General features: G+C 43.4%; 1 protein-coding gene across 17 annotated transcripts in view; it reads left to right on the top strand.

Moving 5' to 3' along the window:
- The window catches only part of ZBTB38 (zinc finger and BTB domain containing 38), a 141,119-nt gene extending 134,088 nt beyond the window's left edge, over positions 1-7,031 (top strand). For 16 of the 17 annotated variants that reach the window (XM_055569508.1, XM_055569509.1, XM_055569516.1 and 13 more), the window contains one exon: positions 160-7,031. In XM_055569508.1, the coding sequence (XP_055425483.1) occupies positions 160-3,771 (3,612 nt within the window). In that variant the 3' untranslated portion in view covers positions 3,772-7,031. The remainder of the gene's footprint in view (positions 1-159) is intronic. The other variant, XM_055569505.1, reaches the window with a different exon arrangement.
- Positions 7,032-24,667: the final 17,636 nt, after the last annotated feature.

Below are 24,667 nucleotides of genomic sequence, written 5' to 3'. Positions count from 1 at the left end.
AGCAACAACAAAATGAGATTAAAAAGAAACAAAGACTACAAAACCCTGTATTTTCATACAAAAAGTAAGATTTTCAAAGAAATCAAAAATAGCCTATACACCAAAGAGCTCCTCATGGAAGGACCTTTATCTCTGACCACTTCTCTCCTCTTCTTTTAGATGACAGTCATGTCCCTTTCCAGGGACCTCAAGGACAACTTACACAGCGACACAGTGCTCTCCATCTTAAACGAGCAGCGCATTCGGGGCATTTTGTGTGATGTCACTATCATTGTGGAAGACACCAAGTTTAAAGCCCACAGCAATGTCCTGGCTGCTTCAAGCCTTTATTTCAAAAACATCTTTTGGAGCCATACCATCTGTATTTCTAGCCACGTCCTGGAGCTGGATGATCTCAAAGCTGAAGTGTTTACAGAAATTCTCAATTATATCTACAGCTCCACAGTCGTCGTCAAGAGACAGGAAACTGTCACTGATCTCGCAGCTGCTGGGAAAAAGCTGGGAATATCCTTCTTGGAAGATCTTACTGATCGCAACTTCTCCAATTCCCCGGGTCCCTATGTATTCTGCATTACCGAGAAGGGAGTGGTTAAGGAAGAAAAAAATGAAAAAAGGCATGAAGAACCAGCCATCACTAACGGGCCAAGGATCACAAATGCATTTTCCATCATCGAAACAGAAAACAGTAATAACATGTTCTCCCCACTGGACTTGAGAGCAAGTTTCAAAAAGGTCTCCGACTCCATGAGGAACACCAGCCTCTGCCTGGAGAGGACTGACGTCTGCCACGAGGTGGAGCCCGTGCGCACCCTCGCCGAGCACTCCTACGCCGTGTCTGCCGTGTCTTCCGTGGCTGAGGCTTACAGAAGTCAGCCTGCCCGGGAACAGGACAGCAGCTCACCTGCGAAAACAGGGAAGGAGAACTCGGAAGCTGTTGCAGCAAAACCGAAAACATGCCGAAAGCCAAAGACACTCTCCGTACCCCAGGAATCAGATTCCGCTCCAGAAAATATACCACCCCCTCCAGCAAGCAACTTGGAGGTGCGTCAAGAAGAAAGTCCGCAGCCAGCTGCAGTTCTTTCCCTTTCAAAATCTCCCAGCCACAACGAAGGAGAGGTCCAATTTCCCAGGGCGGAGGGAAATAAATCCTCTGATGTCCCTGGGCCGCCAGCCGCCGAGGTGCCGCCTCTCGTTTACAACTGCAGCTGTTGTTCCAAATCTTTCGAGAGCAGCACTTTGCTCAGCGCCCACATGCAGCTTCACAAGCCGACCCAGGAGCCCTTGGTGTGCAAGCACTGCGACAAGCAGTTCAGCACCCTCAACAGGCTGGATCGGCACGAGCAGATCTGCATGAGGTCCAGCCACATGCCCGTTCCTGGAGGGAATCAGAGCTTCTTAGAAAACTATCCCACCATCGGGCAGAATGGAAGTTCATTCACAGGTCCAGAACCTTTATTAGCTGAGAATAGGATTGGTGACTTTTCCAGTCCCGGGAGTACGCTGCCAGAAACAGAACACATGGTTAAATTTGTTAATGGGCAAATGCTCTACAGCTGCGTGGTGTGCAAACGCAGTTATGTGACTTTATCCAGCCTCCGAAGACATGCAAATGTTCACTCCTGGAGGAGAACATATCCTTGCCATTATTGCAACAAAGTGTTTGCCTTGGCTGAGTACAGGACAAGACACGAGATTTGGCACACAGGGGAAAGGCGGTATCAGTGCATTTTCTGCCTGGAGACATTCATGACCTACTATATACTCAAAAACCACCAGAAGTCTTTCCATGCCATCGATCATAGACTTTCCATCAGTAAAAAAACAGCAAATGGAGGCTTGAAGCCTAGTGTCTATCCATATAAACTTTACAGGCTCCTGCCCATGAAATGCAAGAGGGCTCCTTACAAGAGCTACCGACATTCTTCCTATGAAAATGCTCGAGAAAACAGTCAGCTGAATGAGCCTGCACCTGGTCCCTATGTTATTCAGAATCCACACAGCTCTGAATTACCTACTCTGAATTTCCAGGACAGTGTAAACACCTTGACCGACAGTCCAGCCATCCCATTGGAAACACCAGCACGTCAGGACGTGCCCACTTCGGCCAGTATACAAAACGCAGAGGGTACCAAATGGGGTGAGAGAGGAGAGTTAAAAGTGGATCTGGACAATAACTTTTATTCCACAGAGGTGTCGGTTTCTTCTGCTGAAAACGCTGTCAGTTCGGACCCCCGAGCAGGGGATGTGCCGGTTTTGGCTGTGAGTAACAGCAGTGAGAACTCCACCTCTGTGATCAGCTACAGCGGCTCAGCCCCCTCGGTCATCGTGCACAGCAGCCAGTTTTCATCGGTGATAATGCACAGCAATGCCATTGCTGCCATGACCAGCCGCAACCCCAGAGGAGCTCCTTCAGACCAGACTGTCAGTCAGACCCCAAAAGAGGACGGCAAGCCCGCCGAGCCAGACAAAGTTGGGAGGGCCATCAGCAGACCCAAGAGCATGAAGGAGAAAAGAAAAGCCGGCCCGTGTAGCAGGGGAGAAGTACCAGAGGAATCCAAATTCACTGCTGATCCTGGAGGCTCACTGGGCAAAACTACAAATGCCATTAAAGAAACGAGTAAAATTGAAACCTACATCGCAAAGCCCGCTCTCCCAGGAACCTCCACAAACAGCAACGTTGCACCCCTTTGTCAAATAACGGTAAAAATCGGGAATGAAGCCATTGTGAAGAGGCACATCCTCGGCTCTAAACTGTTCTATAAGAGAGGGCGGAGACCCAAGTATCAAACGCAGGAGGAGACGCTGCCCCAGGAGAGCGACCAGGAAGCCAACGGAGACAACCCTCTCGGGCTCTGCCAGTCCGAGTGCATGGAGATGAACGAGATATTTGATGATGCCAGTGACCAGGATTCCACGGACAAACCGTGGCGCCCGTACTACAACTACAAACCCAAGAAGAAATCCAGACAGTTGAGAAAAATGAGGAAGGCCAACTGGAGGAAGGAGCATGAAAACAGAAGCCCGAGCAGTAAGTGTAGATACCCAGCCGACCTGGACTGTGCGGTGGTCAAGGCTCCGCAGGAGAAGGCCTTCGAGGAAGAGGAAAACAAAGAGATGCCTAAGCTGCAGTGTGAACTCTGCGACGATGGAGACAAAGCCTCAGGGGCCGGGAGCCAAGGGAGGCCCCACCGGCATCTCACGGCCCGGCCTTACGCATGCGAGCTCTGCGCCAAGCAGTTTCAGAGCCCCTCCACCCTCAAAATGCACATGCGGTGCCACACGGGAGAGAAGCCATACCAGTGCAAGACCTGCGGCCGGTGCTTCTCCGTGCACGGCAACCTCCAGAAGCATGAGCGCATCCACCTGGGCGTGAAGGAGTTCGTCTGTCAGTACTGCAACAAGGCCTTCACTTTGAACGAGACCCTCAAAATCCACGAAAGGATCCACACGGGAGAAAAACGATACCACTGTCAGTTCTGCTTTCAGAGTTTTTTGTATCTGTCCACGAAAAGGAATCACGAGCAGAGGCATATCAGGGAGCATAACGGGAAGGGCTATGCCTGCTTCCAGTGCCCCAAAATTTGCAAAACAGCTGCTGCCCTGGGAATGCACCAGAAGAAACACTTGTTCAAAAGCCCCAGTCAGCAGGAGAAAGCGGAAGGTGACACGGGCCATGAAAACTCCAATCCCCTGGAGAATCCACATTTCATTGATTCGGAAGGTACTGACCAAAAGGATAATGTACAAACCGTTGTTGATAATGTCCTTTGAATGGAGATCTTAGGGAAAAAAACCTTTGAGAATACAAGTTGGTGGGGGGTTTTTTTTTGTTTTTTTTTTGTTTTTTTTAGTTAGCTGTTTCTTTTGTTTCTGTTTAGTTTTGTTCACTTAACAATTATGAAGGAGTGAAATGTAACAAAGAAAATCTCATTTGTTCAAATTCCAGAAGAAGGATCCTAATATCCTCTCTGGGTTTTAGCATTAACTTCATGCAAAGTACACAAAAACAAAATAGCCGAATCTTCAAGTATCCCAAGTGTCTTGTGAAAGTTTATGAAGTTCTAAGTTGTGATATTTTTGCCAGTGGGAGAAAAAAAGAGTTTAATTTTAGTGTAATTTAAAACTTTCTGGTGAGTGCTCAGAGGAGCTGGCTGCTGAACTGTCTTTAGTAACTGGAGATATAAGGGTCAGATATCATGAAAATGTCACCTTCATAAATATGTTAAAAGGTAAATGAGCTATGACAGTCATTATTCTCATCCAGCTTCTGCACTATTAAAAATTGTTTAAATTAATGGGTACATATGAAATAATAGTATAGCTGAAAATACTTGTGAAATGAGTAACCCAAGTAGGACATTCATATGTTATCTAGAACTACTTTTCTGCAACACAAACCTTGTAAAATACAGATATAAAGCACTATAACTTTTAACTGTCCATGTCCCCTGTAGCGAATTATAATGATGAGCAATAGATCTGCAAATAATGAGAACTGATGTAAAAATCAGTAGGAAGCATTTTGAGTATGACTTCAGAGCATGTGTATGCTTTTAGATGGAATGCTGTTCTCTTGAAGTTATGGCTGAGCTGTTACTAGAACCGGTCTTCTCAAGTCCCAAAAAACATAGGTCATGCCTTATCCACGGGGGAGAACCTTCCTAGAAGTTACCTGTGATTACCTGTGCTGTGCTGTGTATTACTTGCTAGTGGCCTCACTTTAGAAAATGAAAAAAGGTCAAATTCTTCTGAAACTCCCTGAAGTCTTCCATCCATCACAAGGCCATGGACGTGGAGGTCTTTCCAGATAGAACTATTCTCAAGGGTTCAAGTAAAACCTAGCATCTCCTGTATCACTGAAGGAGTGTCTTGGAAATTAAGTGCAAGGCACACGTGTGGTGGTGAATTCCCAGGCACTTGAAAGCAACAGAAAGCCTAATCCCTACAATTGTCAGCCTTCTTGGAAATCATGCAGCCCACAAGCATATACTATTTAAAAAATAAATAAAGGACAACAGAAACACACACACCCCTGCCCCACCCAATAATGACTTGAGTGGGTAGGAAGTGATGACCTTCCTTGCCTCAAATGGAGCTTTGTCTTTGGAGGGTGGGGAGATAGAATGTGAAGTGACAAGGTTCCACGACTTACTTACATGCTTCAAAAATATATAGAATATATTCACAAGTCAGATGCCTTGTCTTCATGTTTGCAGACAACTGAGACCCTGGTTCAATTCCTGGGTCAGGAAGATTTGCTGGAGAAGGGATAGGCTACCCACTCCAGTATTCTTGGGCTTCCCTTGTGGCTCAGCTGGTAAAGAATCCACCTGCAATGCAGGAGATTTGGGTTCAGTCCCTGGGTTGGGAAGATCCCCTGGAGAAGGGAAAGGCTACCCACTCCAGTATTCTGGCCTGGAGAATTCCATGGACTGTATAGTCCATGGGGTTGCAGAGTCGGACATGACTGAGCCACTTTCAGCCCCCTTGCTAAAAACCCATTTCTGTGTTTAATGTTCTTATTCTTTGACCCACACCATCAACACTGCCCTCAAAATCTAACCCCCCTCTAGGATATTCCGTCACATGGACTAGGTTCCTGGGAAGCTGGAAATCATGATTCTTTAACTTTTTAAACTGCCAGAATAGGAGGGAGAGAGAAAACATTCTTACCCATTTGATACCAGAACACCAGTATGAGCAGAATCTGGAACCCAGTTCAAGGATGACCTGCAGCCATTCGTGTTCACAGGATTTGACAGCTGGAAACCCAAGGTTACCAGGTTACCATTGTGAAGAAATGGCTTGAAGGACTCCGGGTTCTCTCTTCAAGTGTTGTGATGTCTCCACAAAGAAGACTTCATATGGATTGGGGTGGACCAGAAAGCATCTCAACACCCAGAAAAGGACATAATCAAAGCTGATCTTTTTATACTGTAGTACTTTGTTGTTAAATAACCCCAGTATTGTATTTGCATTTATCTTTTGTTCATCTACTTTCACTTACAAACAGTATTATGTAACAGAGGAAAATGGAAAAATGCAGATGAGTTCAACTTTATTTTATACATTGTATATATGTACACCTGAACCATTCATTTGGGTTTTGTTAAAGAGATAGTCACAAAGGGCTTATGCAAATCATTTTGAATTGATAATTAGAAAACTGAATAAGCATACCTGTGATCTACCAATTTGTTTTATCTCAGTCAGGATTATGAATCAAGAATTACTGTGTATTTCAGTCATTTTGATTTGAAGTAACTCTAAATATAAAATGATTACATGTAACGATGTCCCCCAGCCCTTCCATGTGGATATTTTTTAAGTGGACTTGTATGCTAATAATTCTAGACCAAAGTAAATATGGCAGAATATTTATACATGAAAAAATAATTTTGCAAATATTTTCTATAATTGTATTATTCGTTTAAAATGTTGATAGCTTGTGTTAGTTTCAGGGAGGGGTGTATATTTTGATAAAAAATACTTGACTTTGTAATTCTGTATATTCTATACAATTTATAGCAGAGCCGTTTTAAGACAGCCTTGTCACATTTTTTGTTAATTGTGAAAATTTTATTCGAAGTGATGTTTATGCATTGAGTACATAACGACCAACTAGAGTTAAAGTAAGTGTGAACAGTGAAACATACTGTATGCTGTACAAGATATATTGTAATTTGCTGTTTTAGCATCTGTATTTTGGTTAGAAGATATTATTAAATGCAGATGTTAAGGGTTGGAAAAGTCTAATTTTATTTTTAGAACTAATGGATATAAATTTGTTTTTGCTTGATTAAAATAGCTTATTCTTATGTTGTCTCTTTTTAAACATTTTAGTGTTAATTCTTTTGTGTAGCCAAGCAGCAATTTCATTTGTATGAGTCACAGCGTTGTTTCACATATGATTCATTCAGTATATTTCTGTTTCCTCACTTGTTTACATTCCATGGTACCTGCTTACATGCTTAGGACTCAAATGGAATATGACATTAAAAAAAAGCAGAATAAAAGAGACTGAAATCTTGTTATCATTTAGTGCTTTGGATAGGCCTGATATTATGATAAACCTGAGTGTTGGAAGTATTCTGCTCCAGTCATCCACAGAAAACAGATTTCACGTATCAACTCCCAGATATTTGGCAACATTCTTGCCACGGTCTGTCTCATTCAGTCCTTTCCCAACGACCCTAGGCAATAGACTTCTTTATCTGCATTTTATAAGTGACTTTGAGAAGATCCCACAGCCAGCCAGCCAGGATCCCAACCCTTGGCCGCCTGACTCCAAAGCCCACGCTTTTGTTCCTTCTCTGCATCTTAGAGGGAAATGCTCAATGTAAACTGAACAGGGAGAGGAAGCGACCTGACGAAGTAGTGCAGGTATAATGATGGTAGCTGTCACATTCTCAGCTTTAAGGAGCCGTAGTGGGGTCAGCTCCCCGGACTCGACTCTGATTTTCTTACTGAGGCCTCAATACTTTGGGCATTTGGTCAATCTTATATTCAAGGATATTGCTCTATGAAGTCAGTTGGTAAAAGTTTGTAAACTGTTTTTAATGTGGAGTGAAATTATGATTTAATGCTGTTGTAAACTAGCCATTTTTCACATAAAGAAAAAAATCTGTCCAGTCATTACAGATCATACTCTCGACCTTAGTTGCTGCTCCTGCTGCTGCTAAGTCGCTTCAGTCGTGTCCAACTCTGTGCGACCCCATAGATGGCAACCCACCAGGCTCCCCCGTCCCTGGGATTCTCCAGGCAAGAACACTGGAGTGGGTTGCCATTTCCTTCTCCGATGCATGAAAGTGAAAAGGGAAAGTGAAGTCGCTCAGTCGTGTCTGACTGCTAGAGACCCCATGGACTGCAGCCTACCAGGCTCCTCCGTCCATGGGATTTTCCAGGCAGGAGTACTGGAGCGGGTTGCCATTGTCTTCTCCGTCAACCTTAGCTACTTATCTGCAAATATAGGCAATTAGTCACAATGGGTAATGTGACAGGGGAGCCAGAGGCTCAGGCAATATAACCCATCAGCAGCACAGGGAAAACAGCTTAAGTGTCCAGCCCTGATTGCTGGTCCACAGCATCAGTTTTGTATTTGAAGGGCAACCCAAACCAAATTCTCCAAAAATTCTATAACTACTGTCTGCTAAAAGGAACTTAATTTTATCTATCAAAACAGAAGAATTAATATTGAAAGCATTTGTAACAGTTGAGAAACTAGATTAAAACCATAAAAACAAATCACACAAAGCAGTCCTGTTTGTACATATCCTTTTTAAGATTTTTCTTAATGTGTACCATTTTTTAAAAGTCTTTATCGAATTTGTTACAGTATTGCTTCTGTTTTATGTTTAGGGTAGTTTTTTTTTTTGTTGTTTTTGCATTGAGGCATGTGAGATCTTAGCTCCCCGACCAGGGATCGAACTCACATGCCCTGCTTTGCAAGGTGAAGTCTTAGCGCTGGGCTGCTAAGGAAGCCCCTGTACATATCCTTTTAATGACTTCAGGGCTTTTTATCCTTATTGCTCACCTTCCTCTTTCTTACCTCCGATTGATTGATTTTACTCCACTCCCTGTTTCCATCTATCCCTCTTTGTGGGGACACTAGTTATTCCCATTTCAAGCTCTTTGTATCGGAAAACTCCTCAACTCACACCTGCATTGTGGCCTCTGTTAATCTAACCCCTCTTAGCCCCTCCTTTTCTTCTTCCCTCCCCAGTTTGCAGCCTTTGACCCTAAATATTCAAGCAAGTGAGGAGGCGAGTTGAGTTGGTGTGCAATTTTTAAAACTAAACACTCCAAATTTAGATTTGGAAAAACTGTTTATAGCAGAAATGGGATTATGTTTTTATTATTTCCTTCTTGACATCTGAGATACCAACTAATTCTATTTAGTATGTTTTACTGAGAAGTCAAGAGCATCTTTTTCAATAATTTTTAAGGTTATGACTTTCTGTGTCATAAGTCAGTCATGTCCAACTGTGGCCCCATGAACTGTAGCCTACCAGGCTCCTCTGTCCATGGAATTCTCCAGGCAAGAGTACTAGTGTGAATTGCCATTCCCTTCTCCAGGGTATCTTCCCAACCCAGGGATCAAACCTACATCTCCAGCATTGGCAAGATTCTTTACCACTAGCACCACCTGGGAATCATAGGAGTATTTTATTCCAGTTACAAGACACTTTGTTATATTTAAAAGCTGTACAGAAGAATTTTATGAAGAATTTTATTTCATTTATTCAAAATATGTTTAATTTTCAGTATCCGGGATTTTGTCAAGGTTACGGCTACAGAGATAAAAGGGGTAACTTGTGACTTCAAGGAATTTGAGTCCAGGGAAGGAGGCAATAGATGATTACAAAATAAGCCCTGAGCTCCTAGGGACTCAGAACCAAAGCAGGGAGCGTTGGCACTGAGCTGGGGCTTACAGAGCTTGGGCTTCCTAGTGTGGGCAGGTCCAAGTAGAATTGATTAAAAAGAGCTAGGAGTGAATGTATTTTGCCCCAAAAGCCTGGGTGGTGACTCATCACCTTTGTGGTGGTGAGTCAAGAGAGGTGTGCTAAGGGCACATCACTAGGGCCTCATGGGTCTGGCCAAAGAGTGGTTTGTTTTCTTTTTTTCTATCTGAAAGCAGAAGGGCCATGGTGGGGGTTGGAGGAGCCCATGAGGGGCTGAGTGCTAGGAGATGAAGTCAGAGAGATGAATCACAGGTTGAAGCAAGATGAGAAGCTGTTGCAGGGCTTAAGCAGAGAGGAAACCATCTGATGTGTTTAAAGGCTCACCCTCCCTGAAGTTCAGTGAACAGACCACAGGACGGGTAGGGGTGGGGAAATCAGATGAGAGGCTGAGGCAGCATACAGGAGAGATGACAGTAGCCTGGACAAGAATGGGAGCAATGAAAACAGACTAGGTCACATTCTGGATAGACTGTTTTTAATCTTTAATTAAAAAAATTTCAAACATGCAGAAGTAGAATAGTATGGTGGACTCCAGTGTATCTACCCATCATCCAACTCCAACAATCCACCATTCATAGCCAATTTTGTTCTACCTTACCCTCACCTACTTCCCCTCTGTGCTGTATTGTTTTGAAGCATATCCCAGACGTCATACTATTTTGTCTAAATATTTCAGAATATATCTTTTTTTTAAAAAAATAAACATTTCTAATATAACCATACTATTATCACACCTTCAAAAATAATATTCCTTAATATTATCAAATTCATTCATTAAAATTTCTGATTATCTTGTAATTGTCATAATCATTTTTACAATTTGAATCAGCATCCAAATAAGGTCCCACACTACAATTGGTTGATATAGCTAAGTATCTTTTAATCTTTGGTTCCCCCATCGCTTTTTCCCCCTTTGTAATTTATTTATTTTTAATATTTATTTGGCTGCACTGGGTCTTAGTTGTGGTACTCGGGCTTAGTTGCTCTGCAGTATGTGGGATCCTAGTTCCCCAACCAGGGATCAAACCTGAGTTGCCTGCATTGCAAGGTGAGTTCTTAACCACTGAACCATAAGGAAAGTCCCTGAAATTTATTTTTGAGGAAATTAGATCCTAAAGAGTTTCTCACTACCTGTGAAGCAGCAAGACAACTTCCTAGGGAGGTTTGTATGGTCCAGCTGAGCTTAGGGATGTACTGAAGATAGGATTTGCAGGTGATTTAAATCCTGCAAATGGACTTAAATCCATTTAAGTGGATGAGGAAAACAGAACAGTCAAGAATGACTCTGAGCTTTGGGCCTGAGCAATTGGAAGGATGGAGTTGCCAATAGACAACTAGATACACAGATCAGAAGTTCGTAACAGAGGACAGTCTTCAGGTATGTATCTGCAAGTTATGTTTCATTCATTCAAAACATATTTGAGCCAAGTAATAATCCAAGAGTGGGTGAAACCATTGGTCCCTGGAATTTGTGATCTAGTGAAAAACATAATACGCTAAATAATTACAACTATGGTAAGTGCTATGAAGAATAGATACATAATGTTATGGGGATATTCAATGGGGGGACCTAACCAAGTCTGGGAGTTCAAGAGAAGACATCCTTGAGGAAGTAATTTCTGAGCTGAAGTCTAAGGGATGAATGAGAGTTGAAATGGAAGAGAGTTTCCAGGTGGAATACAATACAAAATCTGCTTCTAGAGCGAACAGGGTGCCCTGGAACCAGTGGTGGCCAGAAGACAAGAGAGATGGATCTGAGATGAGACTGGAGGACCAAAGCCATGCCATGTGGACCTCCCAGGTCATACTAAGGACTTTGATCTTACACTCAGATCAGCGGGAAACCACTGATCTGTTTCCAGCAGATTGGGACAAAAGGAGGTATTGTCATCAGTGTTAAAAAGTCACTGTCACTGAAATGTAGAGCACAAACTGGAGGAGGGTAGGAAGCAGGAATAGAGCAGTTAGGAAGCTATTGCCGTGGTCCAAGCTGGAGATGATGGCATGGGTTACATATAGACAATAAAGATAGAAAAGGGGAGGATTTGAGAGCTATTGAGGGACTTCCCTGTTGGCTCAGGTGGTAAAGAATCTGCCTGCAATGCAGAAACCCAGGTTCGATCCCTGGGTTGGGAAGATCCCGAGGAGAAGGGAGTGGCTACCCACTCCAGTATTCTTGCCTGGGAAATCCCATGGCCTGAGGAGCCTGGCAGGATACAGTGCATAGGGTCGCAAAGAATTGGACACAGCTGAGCAACTAACACTTGCATTTAGGTGACAGAATCAGCAGGACTTGTTGGACTGGTCTGGGAAGGAGGGCTAAGAAGGGGTAAGGCTAACCTTTTGAATTCATAATTGTAGAAACTATGGGAATATAAGATGTCCTCTATAAAGCTTCTATAGGAAAAGACAGAATCTCAGAAAACACCAATATTTGAAAGATGAGTTAAGTAAGAGCCTATTATAAGAGGCTGAGGCAAAGATGGTGTCAGAGAAGTCAGAGGAAAACTGAGGGAGTGGCAGCTACGAAGCCAGAGATGATGAACCTCTAAGAAAGGAGAGCATGGTCAGTTGTGTCAAATGAATATAAAGCCAAGTAAGGAAAGTCTAGGAAGTGCCCTTTCACCCTCAGCAACAGGAAGGTGACTGGCAGGGATGTCCTGGTAAATGGTAACCCTGGCTCTTTAATGAGGAAAGTGAAACTGAAGTCACTCAGTCGTATCCGACTCTTTGCAACCCCATGGACTGTAGCCTACCAGGCTTCTCCATCTATCGGATTTTCCGGGCAAGAATACTGGAGTGGGTTGCCATTTCCTTCTCCAGGAGATCTTCCCAACCCAGGGATTGAACCCGGGTCTCCCTCACTGTAGGCAGATGCTTTACCGTCTGAGCCACCAGGGAAGTCCTGGATTTATAATATGTGTCAATTACTGTGGTGTAAATACGCCCACAGTGGATGATTTTAAGCCACCAATACGATGTCACTGGTGGTAGATATGAGCCTGCTCTAGGGTCTCAACTGGTAATCTTGACATGAGTGGCTCCAGTGTGGTGGTGCAGGCAGGAATGAGAGGTGGATGCAGGAATGGGGGTGCAGACAGTGAGTGAGGCTCTTCTGTCAAGATGCTTAGCTCTGAAGGGGAGAAGAAAAACAGGCAAAGGCAACTAAGATCTGAAGGTTGAGATTCCACCTGAGTTGAACAGGATGAGGAGGCAAGGGAGTTGAAGAGACTGGCGAGAGACTGGTTATAGCCAAGAAGCATGCCGGTGGGTGTTATTTAATTGATAAGTCGTGTTTGACTCTTTGGGGATCCTATGGATGATAGCGTGCCATGGGATGTCCCAGGCAAGAATACCGGAATGGCAAGAATGACATTTCCTTCTCCAGGGCATCTTCCCAACCCAGCGATCAAACCAGCAACTCCTGCATTGGCAGGTGGATTCTTTAACACTAAGCCACCAGGAAAGCCTAACAACTGTGGAGCTGGGGTTTAATTTAAAGAAATATAGACCTCAGTGTCTGATAAACACAAATGGAGGGTCAGACACGAGGTGTCTCAGGAAAGGTTAAAGAATCTATGTTCTACTTAGCAAATGCTTAGACTTGTAAGTTTCCAGGTTCTAATATTTTTCTAGGTGTTTTCTCTGTCTTTTTCACCGCTGTGTCTCCAGTGCTTCGGATATGGTCTAAGAGCGTAGATCTTTTTTTTAAAGAATTTTTTGATGTTATTTTAAGTCTTTATTGAGTGTGTTACAACACTGTTTCTGTTTTATGTTTTGGTTTTATGACTGTGAGGCATGTGAGCTCTTAGCTCCTCAACAGGGATTGAAACTTCACCTCTCTGCAATGAAAGGTAAAGTCTTAACCACTGGACTACCACAAAGAGGTCCCAAGAATAGATCTTAAACGTTCTCATCATGAGAAAAAAAAATTAACTATGTATGGTGATGAATGGTAACTAGATTTATTGTGATGATCATTTTGCCGTATGCACTGCTGGGCGCAGGACCGGCCATCCCAAAATAAGCCACAATGGCATGTTGATTATTTTGAATTAAAGTTACTTAAGAAACAGCCAAAGCAAGTGGGACATGCTGAAAGCAGGTCCTCTGTCTCCCTGGAAGCAGGAAATAAAGCTCTCAAGTGAGAAGGGCACCCCCTGTGTCTGGAGGTAAAAGGACAACCTTATTGCCGGAGACAGGGAACTCCATCCTTGAAGCCTGTGTGTAAGCGAACCTTGTCACTTCTTAAATTCCCTTCTCCAAGCTCAAACTCCATTTAGATTCTTCACTAACTGAGAACGCAAAGCCCCAGTTTCTTTGTCCTATATGGAAAAAGTATAAAAGCTGTCCATTTTGGCCACTTCTTCGGTCCTATTTCTATGAGGCCTCCACACACATGAATTGAAATTTGTTCCTTTTTCTCCTATTAATCTTTCTTGCTGCTGCTGCTGCTAAGTCGCTTCAGTCGTGTCCGACTCTGTGTGACCCCATAGACAGCAGCCCACCAGGCTCCCCCGTCCCTGGGATTCTCCAGGCAAGAACACTGGAGTGGGTTGCCATTTCCTTCTCCAATGTACGAAAGTGAAAAGGGAAAGTGAAGTCGCTCAGTCGTGTCCAACTCTTCGCGATTCCATGGACTGCAGCCTACCAGGCTCCTCCGTCCATGGGATTTTCCAGGCAAGAGTACTGGAGTGGGGTGCCATCGCCTTCTCCAATTAATCTTTCTTAGGTCAATTTTATTATCAGTCCTGCCACCAGAACTCAAGAGAGGCAGGGGGGAAAAATTCCCCCTTCCTAATAGTATAAATATTGAATCGTTATGTTGTACACCTGAAATTAGTACAATGTTGTACTTCAGTTTAAAATAGAAGTTGACAGTGTTAGTCCGTCAGTCATGTCAGACTCTTTGTGACCCCATGGGCTGTAGCCCGTCAGGCTCCTCTGTCCATGGAATTCTCCAGGCAAGAATACTGGAGTGGGTTGCCATTTCCTCCTCCAGGGGATTTTCCCGACCCAGGGATCGAACCCGGGTCTCCTGCATTGCAGGCAGATTGTTTACCATCTGAGCCACCAGGGAAGCCCTAAATTAAGGAAGCCGAGGGAACCACTAGCTGAAGATGATAAAATAAGTTAATTTTTAAAAAGAACAGGGTTTATAGCAAATAGCAATGTTTAATAAATATGTGTTGCACAACAGCAAAAAATCTATGTTCTTCAAAACTCTTTCACAGCCATTTTCATATCTGCCCTCTTATCAGTCCTATTGCGGTAGCTGTGACCACTGTCTTCATTTAAAAGCTGTGGCCGTGGAGGCGTAGGGAAAGCCAGCGACTTGTTCAGGCTCAGGATGACGGGACAAACACTGAGCCTTTGGGCTTTTAAGATACTGTTTACACCATCAACAGACTTTACACTGACTAAGGTATTTTTTGGAAGACCAAGGACTGGAATGGTAACTATTGTGCTTTCCTCAAAAAGGGTGTTTATTAGCATGAGACTATAATACATTTCTTCAGGGTCCTATGTCATTCACTTTTTCATTCAGTATGTTCTTATATGGCCATTAGTGTTGCCAGGCACTATTCTGAGCCTCTAACAAATATTAACTCATCTAATTCTAATATCCATCCTGTGAGGGAGACATAATTGTTATTATCTCCATTAATGTTTAGTCACTTTTGCTGCACAGTGCCACCAAACTTAGTGGCTTAAAACAACCATTTATCATAGCCAATGGAAACAACCCAAATGCCCATCAGCAGAGGAACAAATAAAGACCACGTGGTATATATACAATGGCATATTACTCAGCCATAAAAAAGAATGAAATATGGCCATTTGCAGCACCATGCATGGACCTAGAGATTATCATACTAAGTAAAGTAGGTCAGACAGAAAAAGATAAATATTATATGATATCACTTACATGTGGACTCTAAAAAAAATAAATAAAACTATATACAAAATAGAAACAGATTTGCATAGAGAACAAACCTGTGGTTACCAAAGGAGAAAGGAAGGGATAAATTAGGAGTACGGGATTAATAGATCCAAACGACTATACGTAAGGGGTTTCCAAGGTGGCGCTAGTGGTAAAGAACCTGCCTGCCGATGCAGGAGACATGAGACACAGGTTTGATCTCTACGTCAGGAAGATCTCCTCAAGGAGGGCATGGCAACCCACTCCAGTATTCTTGCCTGGAGAATTGCATGGAGAGAGGAGCCTGGAGGGCTACGGTCCATACGGTCACAGAGTCAGACATGACTGAAGTGACTTAGCATGCACGCACACACTATATATAAAATAGATAAGCAACAAGGATTTATTATATAACACAGGGAATAATATTCAGTATCTTGCAATAACCTATAGTGGAAAATAATCCAAGGAAATATAACTGAATCACTTTGCTGTATACCTGAAACTAACACAATATTGTAAATCAACTATACTTCAATTTAAAAAACAACCACTTATTAATATTTAATATGTTCTGTAGTTTGACTGGGGTCAGCTGAACAGGCCTCCCATGCAGTTGTAATCAGATGGTGGTAGGGTGGAGTCAGCTAAGGGCTTGACCTCACTGGGCATCAAAGGAGTCACAGCCCAGCTCAGATCCAAGAGGGTGGAGGACTGGACTCCACGTCTTGATAGCGGGGTGGCAGTCACATACAGGGAGAGAAGGAATTGATGGCAGGTGTCTTTAGAGACAAGCTACTGTAAGGGATCATTCCCATTGAGAAAACCAAGGCACAGAGGAGTTAGATCACTTACTCAAGGTCGTAACTGTGGAGAGACAGAGTTAATCCCAGGCAGCTGAATTCCAGAGCCTGCTAGAAGAGGCAAAAGAGGCCCAAGAGCACAGTACAACCTCTCACAAAAAAATCTGTGGTGATAGCAAATGAAGCAACTGACAAACAACTAATCTCAAAAATATACAAGCAACTCCTAGATATAATATACAGAAAAATATACAGCTCAACTCCAGAAAAATAAATGACCCAATCAAAAAATGGGCCAAAGAACTAAATAGACATTTCTCCAAAGAAGACATACAGATGGCTAACAAACACATGAAAAGATGCTCAACATCACTCATTATCAGAGAAATGCAAATCAAAACCACTATGAGGTACCATTTCACACTAGTCAGAATGGCTGCGATCCAAAAGTCTACAAGTAATAAATGCTGGAGAGGGTGTGGAGAAAAGGGAACCCTCTTACACTGTTGGTGGGAATGCAAACTAGTACAGCCACTATGGAGAACAGTGTGGATATTCCTTAAAAAACTGGAAATAGAACCGCCTTATGATCCAGCAATCCCACTGCTGGGCATACACACTGAGGAAACCAGTAGGGAAAGAGACACGTGTACCCCAATGTTCATTGCAGCACTGTTTATAATAGCCAGGACATGGAAGCAACCTAGATGTCCATCAGCAGATGAATGGATAAGAAAGCTATAGTACATATACACAATGGAGTATTACTCAGCCATTAAAAAGAATACATTTGAATCAGTTCTAATGAGGTGGATGAAACTGGAGCCTATTATACAGAGTGAAGTAAGCCAGAAAGAAAAACACCAATATAGTATACTAGTACATATATATGGAATTTAGAAAGATGGTAACAATAACCCTGTGTACGAGACAGCAAAAGAGACACTGATATATAGAACAGTCTTATGGACTCTGTGGGAGAGGGAGAGGGTGGGATGATTTGGGAGAATGGCATTGAAACATGTAAAATATCATGTATGAAATGAGTTGCCAGTCCAGGTTCGATGCACGATACTGGATGCTTGGGGCTGGTGCACTGGGACAACCCAGAGGGATGGTATGGGGAGGGAGGAGGGAGGAGGGTTCAGGGTGGGGAACACATGTATACCTGTGGCGGATTCATTTTGATATTTGGCAAAACTAATACAATTATGTAAAGTTTAAAAATAAAATTAAAAAAAAAAATCTGTGGTGATCAAGAGCACAGAGTTATCCCTTGTAGAACCAGAGAGTTTCTGGGGTTCTCTTTCAGGAATTTGGGAGAGAAGAAATTCTAAAAATACTATGAATGGAAAGAAATGAGGAGAGTAAAAATTGGGTCAAATTTCAAGGCTCTTTTTATGTTGGGGGTGAAAATATGGTCTTGTGCGGCCCAAGGCAAATGAAAGATTTCATACTTCTGCTTGTCTCCCTCCAATCAGGAAATGGAAACGTGTATGTGTGAGTGTCTGTGTGTGTTATTTTTTCCTATAAGTAATTGAAATCTAAAAATGTTACATATCAACTCAAAAGAATCAGACATAAAGGGAGCCTACAGCTGGGACCAGAGAGTTAGAATTGAGGTGTAGAGCAGCCAATGCAGGAGACACGAGAGACCCAGGTTCAATCCTGGGTCAGGAAGATCCCCTGGAGAAGGAAATGGTAACCCAGTCCAGTATTCTTGCCTGGGAAGTCCCATGGACAGAGGAACCTGGTGGGCTACAGTCCATGGGGTCACAAAGAGTCGGACACAACTGAGCATACACACACAGCAGAGCAGCCTCAGGAAGGTTTTCCAAGCCCCTTCAGCGCCCCCTGCTGTACAATGTCACAGCCCTGAAAATCTGCATCATCGCTTACTTTAGGTAGGTCCTGGCCCCTCTATGGAAGGACAAGGAAGTGACATCCCTACTTCAAAGAGCTTACTCATTTCACTGGAGCAATGGGATGTTGCCAGAGAGAAGCTGATTCGTTCCCAAGTAGCCCATCTCCCCAACTCTGACAACCTGAGAGAATGTATTGTTTAAGTCCATCCTATTAATTTTTAGCTTCTCTATTTTAATCAGATGGAGAAGGAAATGGCAACCCACTCCAATATTCTAGCCTGGAGAATCCCATGGACGGAGAAGCCTGGCAGAAGCCTGGCAGGCTACAGTCCATGGGGTCGCAAAGAGTCGGACACAACTGAAGCAACTTCACTTTCAGTTTTACTTGGTCATAAGGCTAAGTCTGAGACTTCCCTGGCGATCCAGTGGTTAAACCTCCATGATTCCAATTCAGGGTTCAATCCCTGGTTGGGGAACTAAGATCCCACATGCTGAGCAGCACAGCCAAAAATTAAAAAAAAAAAAAAAGGCCAGGTCGTACATTGACTGTGACATGCCCAGTTCCTGTATGCATGCAGTGAATGGGAAAAGCAGTGGGCCATTCTCAGGCATTTTCTGCTATTTTTCCTCCCAAAGACCAAAGGCAAAAATTCCGGGTCACAGCTTCTGTCATCTCTCATCACAGTGGGAACCAGCACAGCTCCTCCTCTGCTGTTGCTCAGGCTGATATGACAACATTCCAGGTGCTGGAAAGCACTCACCACCCACTCAGCATTGTTCTTATACCAGGCAAGAGGCCCCTCCCCTTGGGGCAAAGAGTCTGAAGGGCCAGAAGAGATGGGCCAGCCCAGAGTCTGAGCCATCCCCCACACCACACTCTGCACACGCAGGACCAAAGATTCCCTGTCCCCTTCCAGGATCTGCTCAGGCCTGTTCTCTGCCAGTGTCACTCCCCCAGACCCCAGGGACCAGTAAGGGGCAGCTGTTTGCAGGGCATGTGGACAGAGTTGGGATGTCCATATACATTTGTATATGTATATGTATATGTTTAGGGTCCACGTGAGGTCCCCAGCCTTGTGGTAAGGAGCAGAATTGAGGGTAGGAAGCAATGGGAGCAAGACCAGGGCCCAGTCCTTCTTGTGCTGTCTTGTTCCAGCCTGAAAAAATAAAGAAACAGGAACTGCAAAAAAACAAAACCCGACCTTTTAGGTTGTTAGGAGAGTGTGTTTGTCAAGGGAAGAGAATAGAGTGTATTTAATTAAGTGCTTGTTAGGCTGATTTATAACTTTTAAATATTTTGATATCGAGACCTCCGTCTATGTTCTTACCCTCAGCCCTGCAAATGTTTGGGGCTGGGGAGGCATAGCTGTCACTGCTCCTTAAATGCCTGCCTTTCCATCACAATGTCTGTGTACAAGCTCTGGGATGTATTGAAATGTCCATACCCACCTTTACCCCACCCTTATCCACAGGCATAATCATGTCTCAATATCTAGGTCAAAAGCCCCTTTATTGCAGCAACATGAATGGACCTAGAGATTGTCATACTGAGTGAAGTCAGACACAGAAAGATAAATATCATATAGTATCACTTATATGTATATATATTTAAATATATTCATATATTTAAATATATTTAGCATATTAAATATATTTATTTTAAAAATATATTTTATATATTTAAATATATCTTACATACTTAAATATAAATGTACAAATGAACTTATTAACAGAACAGAAATAGAGTTGCGGATGTTTGAAACAAAGTATGGTTACCAAGGGATAAGGCAAAGGAGGGATACATTGGGAGATTGGGACTGACATATACACGTTACTATGTATAAAATAGATAACTGATAAAAACCTGCTGTATAGCGCAGGGAACTCCACTCAGTACTCTGTAATGGCCTACATAGGGAAAGAATCTAAAACTGAGTGGCTATATGTACACATATAAACTAATTTACTTTGCTGTATGTCTGAAGCTAACACATTATAAATAAGCTGCTGCTGCTAAGTCGCTTCAGTCGTGTCTGACTCTGTGCAACCCCATAGACGGTAGCCCACCAGGCTCCCCCATCCCTGGGATTCTCCAGGCAAGAACACTATACTCCAATAAAAAAATTTTTAATAATAAATAAATAAAAAGCCCCTTTAAAAGGGTCTTGTTTATAGCACTGGGGGAGACAGCCCCTCACACCTCTGTTGGCCCTCCCCTTGGCCCCACACAGCAATCTGAGATCATCATTTTATATTCCAGCCCTGCTATCAGACAACCAGCCCCTCCAGGCTGAGCCCAGAACTGGCTTATTTAGCTCCATGTAGACAGCATCAGAACAGCACTCTCAAACATGCGTCACCTATAAAGAGCTCCATTCTAGGGTGACCAGCCATCCCCAGTGCATCCACGAAGGATGGTTTTCTCAAGATGCAGGTCTTGTAGTGCTAAACCAAGATAGCCTTGAGAAGACCAGGATGATGGGTCACCTTCATGGGGGAGAAGTCCAGAAAGAAACAGGACATCAGCAGCCAGGACACATGAACAACAAAGTGGCCATTGTCCATTTGAAACAACTCACAGGACTGTTTTCCACCGCCCACCCCTGAGCCATGAGGAAATTTCCAGAGCACACAGTCGTCTAACCAGGCTGTGCAGATCTGGGCTAGCAGAATGGAGGGGCAACCATGGTTAAAGATGCCCTCATCTTTATTCTTTGGAAGAACCTGGAGAGAAAATCCTATTTTTCACCAGTTAATAATTATTCATTTAATTTAAAGAAGTAAAGGATTTTTAATAGCAGCAACTCCTCCTAAAATCCTTTAATTATTTCACAAAGACCCCCTTGAGTCTTTGGTTTCTCTGAAGGATCTTCTGGGGAAACCAGCTCATCATGCAGCTTCCAGATGCCCTCACAAGGGATTTCATAGAGTCCACTATAAGGAGCCGTGATAGTCTGACTGAGTGTTCCCAGCCCTCTCCCCGCCCCCAACCTCCATCCCACATCTGTCCTTCAAGTGTGGTGGATGGGCTTTCCTGCCAAGTTCTTTTCTGTTTTTAGGGTTAAAGCATCTGAATTTCCTTTAGAAACCACCCCTTAATCCCTCATTCCCCAATCCTGCCTTCAGACCATGGGAGTGGGATGGGGTGGGAGTAGGGGGCAGGGCCTGGATGGGTGGGAAACAAAAGATTTGGTTTCTAGCACACTGTATTTCTGGACTTCCCAGGTGCTACTGGTGGTAAAGAACCTGCCTGCCAATGCAGGAGATGAAAGATGTGCACTCGATCACTGGATCAGAAGATCCCCTGGAGAAGGGCTTGGCAACCCACTCCAGTATTCTTGCCTGGAGAAGCCCATGGACAGAGGAGCCTGGCAGACTACAGTAGTCTATAGGGTCTCAAAGAGTTGGACATGACTGCGCAACTTGGCATGCACTCACACTATATTTCTACATCTTAACATAAGAACAAGAAAACTGAGTCAACTGCCATATCCAATTGTCAGTTGGATCTTCTCAATTGCCATAGACAGAATACTTGGCTTTGAGCAAAACTGGATCCAAGGGCTCAAGCTAAATGATATTCTTTCTCTTCCACTCCTCTCTTTCCTCTGTCTCACCCTTTTCTCTCTGCTCTGCTTTCCTCTGGCTTTAGTCTCAGGTTGGTTCTCTGTGATTAATGGCAAAGATGTCCATGCTGAATGGAATAAGGTTTTCCTCCCCTCAAAAAACTCTTCAAAAAGAGCAAAGGCATTGAGGGGAGAGGGAGGGGCAGGGGTCGTTTTGAGTACCAGCAAGTTGATATCCATCGGAGCTCCAGAAACTGCCAGCAATCTGGGTTCTTATGTTCTGTGTGGATTCTCATCAGTCAGAGAGGTGACAGCTTTGGACTTGGACCTTTTGCATCTATTAAACGATGAAAACAATACCTTCTTTTCAGGTACTTCTGAGGAATAGAGGCGAAAGCATATGGCACAGTCACCAGCTCAGTCTTAGCTGAATGCTGTGTGTTTCGTGGTCCTTTTGACTGACTCTTCTACAATATGTCCTAGAAGGAGGTGCGTAGTCTCTACTAGTAGAGATTGAATGTCAGCCATGATGCTGGAAGTTCCTGCTTTGAAACCAAGAGAAGCTACCACAATGAATACTGATGCACCGCAACTGGAGAGTAGCCCCCACTTGCCACAATCAGAGAAAAGACTGCACAGCAAGAAAAACCCAGGACAGCCATAAATAAAATTACTAAAAAAAGAGAATATATTTTTTTAAAAATAATATATCATGGAGAAACTTCCATGGTGGGACATACGGGTCTGTCTTTTTCTTTTAAGACCTGCATGGTACTCTTCCCCTATGTGAATCTCTAACCAATCTCCTGATAGACATTAAGTTGTTTCCAATCTTTTCTTTACACAAGCATTGTAGGCAGATTTTTATAACAAAGGTTGGAGACACACAGAAAAAGAGTTTTCTGCTTACCTCTCGTTTACCAGGAAAATCCAACTAATAAGAGACCTCATTCCATCCTAAGTATTCCTGGTAGTTTGAATCAACATAATTCAAATTCCGAGCTTTCAAGCAAAAGTTTTCAGAATCATTTTGCTCTGAATTGATTGCAAATTAAACAGAAGTGCACGTGTCTTACAGGTCTTTTATTGTTTAAGCAAAATGGAATATGGGAGGAAGATAAAGGTATAAGACAGAATTGAAGGGAGGATGGATGAAAACTGGAATCAGAAAGTAGAAGCCTTCTCTCTCTCCTTGTCACCCTATATCTGTGCCTGCTTCAAGTCACCTTTTTTAAGTCCTCTCTGCGCTGACCGGCCTTCTCTGCCTCTCCCTGCCTGCAGTGGAAGATGCTGGCCATCTCTGCAGGATAGGCAGAGTTTCCATCAGAGACTGTCTGCTGTGCCTGTGTTCTAATTGCCAATTTCTGGAAAAGGAAATCTAATTCCCACCCTCCCCTACTCCCCACTGAAGGGCTTGGTTCCCCTCCTCAGTTTACTCTTGATGGAATGAACTCTGGTTAAAGGGATGGAGTTCTATTAGAAGGTGGCTGCAGAGGCCCAACCCTGAGAGCAAACCATGATCCATAGTCAGAGAAGGCGGGTTGACTAGGAGGGGCCTTCAAGTGCCCAGCGTGCCCCATGGGGACAAGAGCTGCTTACTCCATCACTGCATCAGTGTATCTCACAAAACCTATCATGGGGACCTCCCTGGTGGTCCAGAGGCTAAGATTCCGAGGTCTCAGTGTAAGTGGCCTGGGTTCAATCATTGGTCAGGGAACTGGACCCTGCATGCCACAACTAAGACCCAGTGCAGCCAAATAAATAAATTAATAATAATATTTTTAAAAAACTGTCATGATTGCTTCAATTTTGCTGCTCAGCTTTTTTTTTTTACTAACAATTTTTTGTTGAGATAGAGTTGCTATGTAAGATTGTATATGCTTAAGGTATACAATGTGTTAGTTTGATACATTTATATATTGCAATATGATCATCACTGTAGCATTAGCTAACACCTCTATTATATTATTATATTTCTTTTTTGTGGTGAGAACAACTAAGATCTACTTTCTTGGCAACTCTGAGGTTTCTAATTCAGAATTGTTGATATAATCATTATACTGTGCATTAAATCTCCAGAATTTATCTATTAGTTGAAAGTTTGTACTCTAAACAACATCTCCCCACTTACTCCCATCCCAATCCCTGGTGACCCCATTCTACTCTGTTTTTTATGTTTATTTATGAGGCTGCATCGGGTCTTAGAGGCACACAGGCTCGTTATTGCTTTGGATCTTCTGTCATGGTGCGGATTCTCTAGTTGTGGCGCGTGGGCTCCGGAGCTCGAGGGCTCTGGAGACCGCAGGCTCGGTAGTTTTAGCATGCAGGCTTAGTTGCTCGGCAGCATGTGAGATTTTAGTTCCCTGACCAGAGATCAAACTTGCGTCCCCTGTATCGCAAGGTATATTCTTAACCTCTGGGCCACCAGAGAAGTCCTTCTACTCTCAAGGATGACTTCTTATGAGTTTGCTGCCCAGCTCTCTACTCCCGTCTCCCAATACAGATATACAGTTATTAAAAAGTCAGCCTGGCTAGAGGTAGGCTCAGGCTTCATCCAGCAGAAGCATTTCACAGGTCTTTGTGGGTGAGATGACACGTGGCAAGGTGAAGTGTGGGATTTGATGGAGGTGTTTATAAAAAACACCTCATTCTTTACCTAAAACAAGTGAACTTATTTTGACAGAGTGTTTTCACCTCACTTTGTCAAATGCAAACATGTTATTCTTAAGACATTTTGAAAGTGAAAGTGAAGTCGCTCAGTCACGTCCAACTCTTTGCAACCCCACGGACTGTAGCCTACCAGGCTCCTCTGTCCATGGGATTTTCCAGTCAATAGTACTGGAGTGGATTGCCATTTCCTTCTCCAGGGGATCTTCCCAAACCAGGGATTGAACCCCGGTCTACCACATTGTAGATAGACACTTTACCGTCTGAGCCACCAGGGAATGTGAAACCTGTGTTTTCAATATGTTCTTTTGGGGGAAAGTATTTTTTTTAAACACTTAGTTCAGTTCAGTTCATTTGCTCAGTCATGTCCGACTCTTTGCAA

Source organism: Bubalus kerabau, chromosome 2, assembly GCF_029407905.1.
Source record: "Bubalus kerabau isolate K-KA32 ecotype Philippines breed swamp buffalo chromosome 2, PCC_UOA_SB_1v2, whole genome shotgun sequence".
Taxonomy (NCBI): domain Eukaryota; kingdom Metazoa; phylum Chordata; class Mammalia; order Artiodactyla; family Bovidae; genus Bubalus; species Bubalus kerabau.
Note: the sequence above shows the minus strand (reverse complement) of the source record. Positions and strands in the feature narration are given on the sequence as shown.